Source organism: Balaenoptera ricei, chromosome 3 (assembly GCF_028023285.1).
Source record: "Balaenoptera ricei isolate mBalRic1 chromosome 3, mBalRic1.hap2, whole genome shotgun sequence".
NCBI classification, from domain to species: Eukaryota; Metazoa; Chordata; class Mammalia; order Artiodactyla; family Balaenopteridae; genus Balaenoptera; species Balaenoptera ricei.
Genome location: NC_082641.1, coordinates 26,593,728 through 26,606,860, shown reverse-complemented (window position 1 = coordinate 26,606,860; position 13,133 = coordinate 26,593,728). Strand labels below are relative to the sequence as shown.

General features: G+C 37.3%; 1 protein-coding gene and 1 long non-coding RNA gene across 3 annotated transcripts in view; one reads left to right on the top strand and one right to left on the bottom strand.

Annotated features, from left to right (window-relative positions):
* Positions 1–4,053: 4,053 nt before the first annotated feature.
* LOC132363553 (uncharacterized) lies at positions 4,054–4,462 on the top strand. Its single transcript, XR_009502603.1, has 2 exons — positions 4,054–4,089; positions 4,237–4,462. It is a non-coding gene; the product is annotated as an uncharacterized LOC132363553 (long non-coding RNA).
* Positions 4,463–9,730: 5,268 nt separating this feature from the next.
* Positions 9,731–13,133, bottom strand: part of CDH6 (cadherin 6) — a 127,067-nt gene continuing 123,664 nt past the window's right edge. For both annotated transcript variants that reach the window (XM_059916158.1, XM_059916159.1), the window contains exon 12: positions 9,731–11,949. In XM_059916158.1, the coding sequence (XP_059772141.1) occupies positions 11,459–11,949 (491 nt within the window). In that variant the 3' untranslated portion in view covers positions 9,731–11,458. The remainder of the gene's footprint in view (positions 11,950–13,133) is intronic.

The following is a 13,133-nucleotide window of genomic DNA, read 5'->3' as shown; positions in this document are numbered from 1 at the left end:
AAGTGAAAAGACCCATTTTCCTAGGAGGAATGATTAACAGCGGTAATTGATCGGATTGTGCTCACCTTTCCTCCTTTAAGGATTTTTACCTTTTAAAACATGACTATTAGAAGAGCTTTCTCTGAAAAGACAAAAATAGTCTGTTCTAATAGCTCATTTAGAACTTTAATTGGAAATTTGGTTGTGTCTTCTTCCAATTAAGCTAACTGAAGTGGAACTCTGATTGGGCCCTGGGAGAGGAGGAGTTCCCCAGCTGAGGCTCATAGAATAACAGCTGACTTTAAAAAGAGAAACAGAAGCAAATGCTTAGAAAGACTGGAGAATTGACTCTATAGGGATTTCAATTATTTACTTATTGACTGACATATGCAGGGAACATAGCCAGAAAAGTTCTGAAAATAAGATGGGAGAGTGAAGAGCTTCACCTGAGGATTTAAACCAACGTGTATGAACTACTCCTGGTATTTTCATTGGAAACTTGCAAACTTTTCTAGGGAGGGCACCTGTTTTAATTCCTTTATCGTTTGCTAGACAAGTACGTGCATTGTATTCAATAAGTAAAGGAAAGTTGGAAGTCACGTGCAACTATTACAACTTCCATCCCTCCTCCTCCCTTCAAGAACCTTCTTTGCTAGTCAAATCCATCTACCCAAAGTTCCTTGAGCATGCCTTGCCTTTGTTACCTCAACAGAATTGCTTGTATCTTAAACTCTGGTGTGCATAAAAATCACTGGGGAACTTGCTATAAATGCAGATTTCCAATCCTGTCTTCCCTTTCTCCATGACATCTTTTAATATATTAGGCACAGTACACACAGTACTTATTTATGCTCTCAGATGAGCTGCAGCCCAAAAAAATCCTAATTTTTTTTTTTAAAAAAGGCTTTAAAATACAGAAGGAAAATTGCAAATATAAAATCAATACAAGTCTAATGGTATATATATATATATATATATATATGAATATATAACAATATTGTGTAAACTAGTGAACTGCAGCTTGATTCACATCTTCAAGTTAAAGTGTGGGTATAATTTAATATGTTGAATATAGTGAAGGTGGAGCCTCCAAACTTTGGAATGCCTACAGCCTCTGGAGTACATAAAATAGTCCTGGTTATTTGTGGAATGGGACCAGGGAACTTGCATTTTAGAGAAGCATTCCAGTGACACTGCCGTAGGTTCTAGCACTCCTTCTGAGGCCCAGCTCAGGTCTTAATGCCGAAATCAATCTGCCCCTCAACCTTTTCTCACTTGAGAGCTATCATTTGAATCTTGGTGCCATTTTGCCAAATTCTTTTACGGTAGATATAGTTCTTTGGATCCAAAGGGAACCAAACAGTCTGGATTGTGCATTTATTATTTTCAATACAAATTATTTGTTAAGTATATATTCATTTGTGATTTAATTTTTGTAACTTTGCAAGATTCTTTTGTATAAATGTTTTCACAAATCAGAAAATACTTTGTCATGATCTTCTTGATTATGATAAGGGAAAAATATATTTTATACAAAAAGTAGGTACTAAAGTTTTCATCACATAAGAGATGTTCAGAAATCTTTGAAGATTGGCTCAATTTTAATATATTATTTATTATATTTTAATACTATCATGAATACTTTTTATAATGCTTGAGATAGTAAAGAATAAGAAAACACTGTTATAAATTAGCATTCAGTTTGACACAGTGACATTCTAAGGCAACTTTGAGTTCTTTCTGAATCTCTGCCAAAGCCATAAGTCAGGAAAGAAACAGGTGTCTTTCTTAAGCTTTTGATCCTGACCTTCTGAGAATGAGAAATGACAATAACATAAAAAGCATTTCTGATCAATAAACTTCAGCTTCCCCATTTTGCGATAGCTGGGAGGACAGACAGGGAGGGTTAAGAGAATTATCCTATTTTTTCTGGAATCCATCTACTCCTCCTAGCTCCCTTAGCAGGTTGGCTTTAAGCTTTGACTATGCCTCATCTTTCTCCTGACCCCCACTCTTGACGTTACTTTGGCCCCTTAGAATTTAGCTATAATATCAGCGAAAGGGTGTGGAAAGAAACCCTAAATGACTAAAGCTGAGCTTCTGTTGCTCACAGGAATCAAGGTTCAAATCAGAAATGAAGTTCAATTGTAGAAAAATATGGAAAGTACATTACTTTTAGTTTGTAAACAAATATTTGTAGCTACTGCTCTGGCCCATGGATACCACCTAACTGGCAGTTGGGTTTTCCAAGGATATGACAGACACTGGGCTGTTGGTGTGGGTGCTTGGATTCAATGGATGCTCCTGTCTAGAGCAAGTCTCCTTTGTTCCTCCAAACTCATGAAATCTGAATTGCGACAGGAAGTCCTAATTCTTTTCCTTCTCTCCCATCTCTTGAAGGGCATGGTTACCCTACAGAGGGCTTACCACGATTTGATGGTGTGAAATATCAATATAGTCAAGATGATTATTATATAAACAACTAGAGTTTTTGCAGTCTGGGGTGGAATTTTATGTTTCTCAGGAATATTTTTCCTTGGGAACGCTGTTTCAGTGGTACTTTATAATAGGAATCAGTTGGATGATTGGTGTTAATAGGCAGAATTTTGCTTTTCAGTCTCTCTTTTCCTTCACGGAGCATTTGGACTGATGTTATGGAGAGGAATGTCTTTAAGGTTGCAGCCATCAGTGGAGTCCAACCTCATCTGAATTTATATAAAGGAAAAAATAATCCTTTTTTTCTGCCAGTAAATATTTATCTCAAATGGATGGGATTGGCCTATGTGTACAAAGGGGAAAATGGGGGATTCAGTGGCAGGATTGCAGAGCCTGAGTTAAAAGAATTGAGTTTAATCCTAATTCCTGTGATGGGACCTAGGGACAAATAGCCCCACTTTGTTTGTGAAATGGGAATGATACAACCTAGTGTACAGGGCATTTGTGAGAGTTATATTAAGTCATATATATGATAGTTATTTCTAAAGTGCTGCATAAAAGTAAGACATTATTATCAGGCAGCTAAGCAAAGTTAAAAGCTTTAATAAAACCTATCCTTTACTGACTATAAGGAGACATTTTCTTATCAATGTGCAAACAAGACATATTCACCATTAAAAGTTAAGTTTTTGAGACTAAATGGCTCAGGAAGCAATAAAGATGATCTAATATGTCAAGGGAGACATTTTTAAAAAGGAATAAGTATATTATAGACAAGTAGGAGACAATCTACTCCTTCTAAAGAACCATATCTATTCATAGCATATTTAGAAAAGTATTGAATTCAGGAATATAAGACCCAGAAAAGTGATCTAAAGAGTCAGGGTGTCATTCTGTACAAAATGTTTAGTCAGGTAAACTAAGATTAATAATAGGAGATTAAATCAGGGCAGTCTTGTGTGTCTATCTTTTTACCCCTGTATCCCTATCACCTTGATCAGTGCCCGGCCCATAGTAAATTCTCAAATGGTTTTTGCAGAATGAATATAAAGGTTCATGAGTATCACTATGGAGACATGCAACAACAAGGCTGAAATTCACAACTGAATTGTTGAAAGAGATACAGGCTTGTTGGTTCAGATTTATGAAATAAAGATGTGAGCTAATTATAATGGTAAGCTGAGCCTTTTAGCTTCCTTAATTGTTCCAAATTTTTGATAACCTCAAGACCAGAATGCTCTTCCCAAATGTCAGTGGCGAGTAGTCAACAAAATTTAGAATGAAAAAAAAAGCAAGTCTTTTACTAGAGGACTTAATCTCTAAGGTTTGGGATGGCAAATAGGTCAACATTGTTCTATTGTTGACGGCTGCTGGAGCATTCCTGTTAGAGATGCTAAGGCTAGAAATCCATGAGTCAAGTCATCAGCAATGCCCACCATGGGTGTTAGAGTCCAGGGATGGTAGACAAACATCTCTTACAAGGGTTTTCAACTTGGAGGTTGAATTTATAAATGACTTTTTTTTGGCTGCCCCTCACGGCTTGCAGGATATTAGTTCCCCGACCAAGGATTGAACCCAGGCCACAGCAGTGAAAGCGCCGAGTCCTAACCACTGGACCGCCAAGGAATTCCCTATAAATGACTTTCTACCTGCTCTTCTGATAACACACTCAAGGTTATTATGGGATATGGCTTATTATGGTGACTGAAATTGGGGCGGGGATTGGGAAAGGTATTGCAAGATTGACAGAGACTGAACTTATATGTGGCAGATACATATACGTGTGCTGAACAGATTCATATGTTGCTCGTCTTTCTACAGCTCCCAGCTGCTGTCCAGTGCCTTTGGGGCCATATGATTGAGTTCTGGCCAATGAGATATGAGCAGAAGTTGCATAAGCCACGTGTAGGCCCTGACTTTGGGAAGAGCTCATATATCATCCATCTCGCTCTGCTCCACTGGCATGTTAGCCGTCGGAGGCAGCGAGCTGCGGATGGCACAGCTACAAGAGGGAGAAAGGCCCACAGCAACCCTGACGTTCACAAGGGTGAGACATAAATTTTATAGAGATTTTGGATTTTGTCTACTGCAGCAGCTAGCGTGAATTACTAGTAAATATCATTATGGGAAGTGGTTTGTTAAGGCGATGGGAAAGGGCTTAGCCCATCTGAATGTTTGCAGGAATCTGCTTCCTGAACTGGGTCCTTGAGAAAGCACATTGCACTTCCTGCTTATGTTACTATTAGGTCAGGGAAGTTTCCTAGATCCTGCAGACTATGCTTGCCTTGGGGTGGCCCAGAGCTGGGGATGGGGTAGCGGGGTAGGAAGGACTTGGCTCTAGTGCACCGTGCATACTAGTGTACAATGTACATATCCTTCAAAAAGTATATTTCTGGTAGCATCACTCATTTCCATCGTTTTCTGTTTCCCACCAAGTTAACTTTAAGCCAAATGGCAAAAAATGAAAACACAAAGCAACAAGAAAAACCAGCTGCTATGGCATTGGTGATCCTCTGTGTTCTGGTGACATGTGACTTTTCCAAACCTAGTCCCCTTCACGGAAGCTCAGCTGAGATCAATGGCATTGCTTAAACATCCCTCTCTTTTCTCTCCTTTTCCTGCTGTTCTTTTCAATTCTTACCTCCCTTTGTCTCAATCCCACTAATTCCTAAACCTCCCACACCCTCCTCTACCTGGGCAGAAAGAGTTTCTCCATCCTATGAAGTCCTATGAACATTTTCATATATACCTCTCTGAAAACATCCCATGTCACCTTCTGGTAGGTACTCTAGTTATGAGTTTATGGTAGCCCTTCCTCATGGACGGGCTTCTGGAGAGAAGGGAAAAATATATCTGGCTTATTGTTGACTATTCCACAGCACACAGTGGAGTGCCTACTGTATACTGAACAAATGAATGAATAAATAAAAATCTCCGTAGCAAAGCAATGAATTCGATTCTCCCAGTTAAAAAATTGGGAAACTGCCTCTGTAGAAATTGGAGGCAGCTTAAAAAAGAGCAAGCAGGTAAAATATTATAGCTCTGAATATGCTGAAAACATTTTATTTACTCATAGTATCAGAATGCTGGAAGGATTTTATTCTTATTCCCCTTTGGACTAACCCTTTTTCTTTTTTAAATCAGAGATCCATAGACAATTGCTTTTATGGGAGGGAAATAAAGGATGGAGATTTGGGATGGGCAAAAATATAGAACTGTCCTTTTTTATCTAAAGCAATTACCATGAGGATAAACAGCTTTCTTAATACAGCGATTCCATAAATAACAGTAGAATTCTTGATGTCCCAGTGGTAAGAATTCTGCAGGGCCGTGCCAATGATATATATTACTGGTTGGAAGAAACTGTTGTTTACAAGCTAATTATTGTATAACAAGTTGGCTTTAGCTAGCTCTCTGAGAGGTTAAAACAGCAGATTTGGAAAGATAAAGTGTGTATCAGTATGTACATTTTAAAGATCTCTGATTACAAACAACAGTTTGAGAGAATTGAAAAAAAAACAAGTTAGAAAAAAACCAGTTTATTAAGTAATATCATATAAATAACTTGTTACAAAAATTGATTTGCAAAAGGCATATTTACTCTTTGTGAGGAATCACTTTTTAAATTGCATTCTTTTCAAATTTTTACGTCTAAGAAAACAAAGGAAAATAAAAGAAGCCATTTCAAGGAGCGTGTATTTGCCATTTGACTACAACAAAAGGCCTGGCCACACTGAGCTAAAAGGTAATTGTCTCAACCCCATTCTTCTAACACAGAAAACTTTCTCATGTAAACTGTGAAGTTATGAAAATCTCCCTAGCTAGAAATGTGGATGAAAGCTGAGCAGTGATTGTTTCCATCAGGTGTTCTCCTTGCCAAAGACACGAGCGATACCGAGAAAAACCATATGAACTGAGCTCTCCAGTCAGTAAATCTTCGAGGGTGGTATCAGCTTCAATTTATACTTGGGAGTATTTTTAATTAAAAACAATCAATACCAAAAAGCTTTTATTTTTGGGGTTTAAAATCACAAATCACAGTAGGAGAATGCCAAATTGCCTTAGCTTGGTACTACTGAAGATGCCCATAGCAATTATTTTAAGTCCTATTCTTATGCAGTTTACTTTCGAAGCAATGAAAATAATCCCAAACAAAATAGTACAGTGGTTTTGAATCGCTCCTATGTTTCTCCCGAGCAGATCAGTTTTACGTTTGCTACACAGCATTCCTCCTGAATGCCTAGTAATTCTATACATATGATTCCTTAATAAACACTAAACTAATAGATCATAGAAAACTAAAAGCTTATAGCAGGTGCCTCTAGACATATTTACATAAATAGCATAGTCTTGCAAGAAAGACCAAGATCTCATTATAGTGGAATGCTTTTTCCACAACGCTGGGTCCATGCCTCATTTGTCAGATTAACCCCATTTAAGGAGAAATTTGAGTTTGTAGTCCATGCGTTTTTAAAAAAAGGGAATTAAGCAACTTGTAAAAGCTCTTTTGAAATTAATCTAATAACCCAGTGGCTCTTCGGCTAAGTGCCTGGTCCTGTCTGAAATACAGTGGGTAATAGGCTTTGTTTCCATTTAACCTCCTTTCAGCACTTTCATCTGCTGGCTCTGTCGGGCAAACGTTCCCCCCAAATTAAAAAATGAAAATGCATCATAAATAAGGTATTACCAAATGGGGAGTAGATTAAAGATTGTCTCAGCAATGCTTAAATTAAATTGACAATGCAGAGACCATAAACTTCTGGCTTTAAAAATGAACTATTTCTTTATTAACTTTTAATAAGTGTGTGAGTCAATGTATTGCTCTGCACAGAAAATATGGTCGGGGTCCGATATTTTTTAGTAGAGAATTATCCCTTTAGAAAATTATTCCATAAAGATGCCAAAGGGAGATTAAAAATGCTGCAGCTGTAAGACTCACTGAACTTTTAAGGAGATGATACTGTAATTTTGTATTCTCTAGAAAAGAAAGCTGCTGTCAGACCTCAGGAAATAGTTTATTTTCCTGAAGACACACACACGAAGTCTTAATCTTTCCACTCTTATAATCTGATAAAGGAGGCTGGGTTGTAGTGGTAATAGTAGACTGCTTGGATTTTTAATCTCCTGTCACAATTCAAAAAAGATTTCATCTAGATAAAAAAAAAAGAATAAAATTACACTAAAATGATCCTTTTCAGAGGATACCTTTCAAAATAGTGGAGACCATGACTTTTTAGTGTTCTTCCAAAGTAATTACACCACTTCAACACTAGTGACTATGAAAAAATAATTTATTTGGTGGTTCGTTCGGTCTCTGGGGAAAATGAATTTAGCTGTACCTGCTTTAAATATTTAGTTTGTGCCCAGGAATCAAGTTTCTTCTTTCCTTTCAACTGCATACTTTTTTAATGGTCCTCAAGTATATAGAATTGAGGAATGCCCAATTCGTAGTTTACACATGATTATCTCCAATGAAATACCCATTTCAAGACAAAGCGTTTCGTATAAGGTATTGCTCAGCAAATCAGAACACCTCAAATGTATGTATTACTTAAATGTTTAAATTTAAAAATTACCTAAAAATGAAACTAATGAAAACATTCTGAAGTTAATTTAGATCCGTAAAATTTGGATGCTTCTAAGATAGAGATTCAACTTATAAGAACTTTTTGTACAACTTTTTGGGAGCTGAAAATGAACACTAAACCAAAATTTTTATACTGAGTTAGAATATAACACCAGGTGTTATTCCATCTGAAAATGGAGTTGATTTGTATACAAACCTCCCTATATGCACCTAAACTGTAAAGCTAAGAAAGCTCTTACAAAAACATATACTTTCTGGGCCCAGGTCCCCTCGCTTATGGCTCTATGAAACCATTTTTGATTCTCCCTCATTTGATTTAGTTTTTTATTTGGGAATGAATGTTTTCCAGGCCTTTCAGAAGAAAGTGCCATGAAGTGAAGGGGCTTTAAACTTATGCACAATAGCTTAATGTTTTTAAAATTTCAGCTTATTCTAGGGAACATCTCAGTGATGAAGAAACTTTCCCCTTTGAATAGAGGGGAAAAAAAAAAAAAAGTGAGAAGGGCCTCAAAGTCCTTGAAACAACCCACAAAAACAATCTCCCTATATTTAATGAATTTTGTTTCTCAGTGATTAAAGCAAATATTAAAACAACTTTATCTCTTCTCAATTTCCTTCTTTCTCATCACAAACATTTAATATCAGGACAGAGACAATGTGAAAACTGAGCTGAAAACTAATGTTTTCTCCAGTAATCATTCATGTCAACCCAGGTTCTTGACCTGATGTCTTGGTGGAAGGAAGTGAGACCAGCACAGAATGCTGGAACTATGGCTCTTATTGTTTCCACGACATCAGGCAGCTTTAATTTTAGGAAAATATTACTCAGTCTTGACATTTATAGGACCCTAGTGCAAAATATTCAGCTCCAATCTATCCAATTTCTTAGAGATTCACTTCATCATCAGCTTTTGTGGTAAGAGATTTAACAGTTATTTGAATACTTAGTCATATTAACCTGCTCTTGGTATAACTGTCCCATCTTCAGGGTGGAATAAGATAACTTCCAATTACACCTCAGAAATTCCACTACAGAACTTCTTTCACTTAGGAGGAGAGCGTAAACCTTACCCTTAAACATGGAAGTTGCTGGCGTCAACCCACACACATTCCAATTAATGCCAAAATTTCAAAAGGAAGACTTCTGATGATACCTTTCTTTTTACAGGACTATCTTTCTTGATATACTTTATTACATGACATGAAATGTAAGGATAGAGAGCTCTTAAATTTTACAGTAAGTTGTGTGATTAAGGTGCTGTTCTATTGCTATAAATAACTAGTTCTTATTAACTTTACTAAGCTATCTTTTTTTCGACACTTACCTGTGACTATGATATATATCGATTCATTACAGTGAAGCCCTCCTGTAGTATTTTGTCTGCATTCCTGTGTGTGTATATGTCTGTGTGTGTGTGAAGAACTAGAAAAGAAAACCTTGTAAGCAGGAAACAGCCCAACCATGAAATACTTGTTAGTATACAGGGAAGTCCATCCATTCAGGAAACACAAGGAATAATATGGTTGTAAAAAATTTTCACTCTCACTGGGTAACCCAAAAGACTATATTTCTCTTATTTTAAAGGTGCTGTCTTTACTTCCTGGGTAATACACCTATTTAGAACTTAACTACTAAACAACAGTGTGTTTCCAAATAGAAAGTATGTGCTGATAGGACATTATCCCCAAATGGAAATGGCACTAAGATTATCTGTAGAAAATTAACATTAATTGAAAATAAATCCCTAAGACTAATAATTGAAGTCAGCATATTCTTAAGTACATATTATATACATACAGAGCCTGTTTTTTTCAAAGTTTTCAAAACAAGGATGTTTCATTACAGTACTTTGGAAATTTCTGATGACTGTACAATGTAGGAGTCTAATGACAAAAATCATTAGAACAGCGAATGAAATAAATGATTTGAACCTGCCAAAAGGATTAGTTCAGTTCAGTTGGGTCCTCTGGATGATAACTATGATGCTAATTGCATAATTAGAGAAATAATGGATTCGATGGATTGTACATTACTTTTCTGTTGCAGTTTGAGACCATTACTTTATCATTAGTTCAAAGACAAGGATGGCAGGATTGCCGTGGAAACAAAGTTAAAAACAATGAAAAAATTTTAATGCTTTTGAAAGTCAGCTATCATTTTAATTACAATCTTAAACACCCTTGTTGAAGGGAATCCAAATTTTCCCTTTGTAAGTGTCTTCCAAACATGTAATATGTAGGTTTTCACCATGATTTCAATGTCCGTCTATATGTAACATGTTATATAAATATATGGATATTTCCGAACGTGAAGGACAGGGTGTCAAGTTCAAGTGTGACTGGCTCTTACCTCCCCATTAGACTCTGAGAGAGGGATCTGAGTTTTATTTAATCTACCTTCACTAATGCAACTTAATTGTATAAGAAGTATCTGAAGAATATGAATTATTTTACTTCACACTGCTACTTTCAAGTATATTAGAATAATACTGACAATTACAGACAAGGAGTTAAAATTTTGTCTCAGAAAAGTTCCTTCAAGAACTTTTGAAACAATTTAGACTTATTTGTAATTAGCCTACTGACGGCTGAAATAATTTCAAGTGATCCATGATACATTTGGTGGCCCAAACTTTAAAATATGCTAAATATTTCCTTTGTTAACATTTATTAGCTATTTTTCTTTTCCCTTTATATGGTGCAAGGGTAAACTTTTGTATGTCTAATATATAACAAATTATGAGTCAGTGGCAAGGAATGAGGTCTTATTAAGATTTTTTTTTTTTTTTTTTTGGTTATCTTTGAATGTTACCATTTAATTGGCATCATTTCCTAAAGAAGAAGGTGCATCTCAAAACACTGGTGGATCTGATGTTTTGAATAGTCATCGGTGCCAGAAAAAGATCATGAAGGATAAACAGGACTGGCAAATATCATTTTAAATTCTTTTTGACAGAAATACACACCCATATATAGTTCATCATCTCCTTGTGAGCTGATATACCAGGAACAGTGGTTCCTCCTTCATTTCTTTAACTAAAACTATATTTTTATAAAGTATAATCCCTTATCCCATTAGCATGTGAAATGTACAGAGCAGTCAGCTGACCTTGAGTCAATGCAAGGTAGTAAGAGACCAGGCCAGTGAAATGGAGCATGTTCCAAACCTGCACTAAGAGAACAGGGGAAAAGATTACTCCCCGGCCTCTCCTCCAGCACGGTGCCTGTTGGACTGACATGGTTAACTGGATGCACTAAAAAATAAACATTTGCCTCTCAGAAGCTCATAAAAGTGTACTAGAAAAAAAGTCTCTGACATTGGATCCGCACGGACTGCAGCCATTGACTTTTGGAATGGGTAGAACAGAGAACCCTTCACGGAGCGGTGGATAAATAGAAGGAAATAGCCACTTCACATGTTTCAGTGTCGTACTGGAAAATGAAAAAGGCAACATATCAGGAGTCCTTGTCACTGCCCACCCCTCCGTACATATCTGCGAGCTTTTTGAACCGAGGCCCCCAGTCACTAAGGTAATCGTAGTCCTGGTCTCCATCCGTGGTCACCGACTCCAGCGAGCTCAGGGAATCGGCCACCGAGCCGGTACCCTCGTAGGCGAAGGTGGCCAAAGAGTCGTAGGGCGGGGCAGTGGGGTCCGTGTCATTTTCCTTTAACCTTTGGTTAATGAAATCTCGGACGTCGGTGTTATCACAAGCTGCTGGAGTCCGTCGGGGTAGAAAAAGGGCTTCGGGCACAATGTCCCTGCGTAATTTGCTGTCCTCTATGGCTTCGGGATTCCTTAGGGTGCCGATATCAAAGGCCTGGGTGTCCTCCTCTCCCCCACCTTCGTCGTTGTAACTGACAATGTTGTCTCTTATGTCCTCTTTGGAAATGATCAAAGGTTCTTTTTTCCGCTGTCGCCTGAGAGCTGCAAACAACACCACTGTCACTGGAAGCAGAAACAAAACAGCGAGGGAAGGGAAAGTTAATTTGCCAACCAATTAACGTCAGGAAGAAACACTGCTCCAAAGTGAAGTTTTCAAAGTTTTCGAGGAAACTACTCGAGACTCTTGCTTCCTTAAGGATGCATGTGCCTCCACGCATGATCAAACCAGGACCCTCTCCCACCCCCAAATCGAGTAACTATTTGAAAGAAAGTTAGGATTTAAGTAGAGGATAAAACACCTTCATGTTTTGTCAGTAGTTCCTTCTTGCTTTGAAATGGCAGACTAGTTTCAAGGTAAGGAAAAAATAATAATAATAATAAAAAAGAGCTCAAACACAGTGAGAGTACTGCAATAAGAGTGAAAATTATGCTGAACACCTGAAATGCTCTGAAACTGTTTATAAGCGCAAGGCTGGCACCTTCGGGGATGTGTTGAAGGGTTTGCATAACTCCACTTCTAAAATAACTTTTGCACTGATGCCTTCTTTTTTTTCCGGAGAAAAGTATGAAGTTAGTTTAAAACCCAAAGTAGAGATGTGGATGTCTGGATACCTTTCTTACATATAAGTACAGGTAATACCTGCAGAGACCCAGATACAATTCAGAAAGCCGTTTTGGACTTCAAGATCAGCCAGTTTGAAGGGGGCAGGTAATAGTGCACATGCCAGATTATCTGTGTTTAGGCTAAACAAAATAAACACATTTAAGTGGGAACTTAAAAATCTCTCAGAGTTTCATGTTCTGTAAGTTTGTTGACCGGAATGTTCGTTCTTTTGATTTTTCCTAATTCGGATTAGAGGCAAAGCAAGAACTGTGTTTAAATAGCTCCTGATGTTTCTTCATAGCTGGTTGGGTAGAAAACAGCTGGCTGTAAAGAGACACATCTACGAATGAACACATGGATGGGAAAGTGAAAACATACTGACAGCTTAGAGAGAAAACAGCCATCCAGGGCAGAAAATGCATTGTTAACCTGGGGTTGTCCAGGGGAGATTAGTACCAGGAACATCTCTTTACTCTCTCATCCATAACATGGTCCAGTTTTTATGAGCCATGCAAATTGAATTATCACAATAAGAATTACAGAACAATGGCTTTTGGTGGATGAGTATATCTATCTCTATATTAATGGATATAGGCACACCCAGGTGTCTATATATTTAACATTTCAGATGTTAATAGTATTA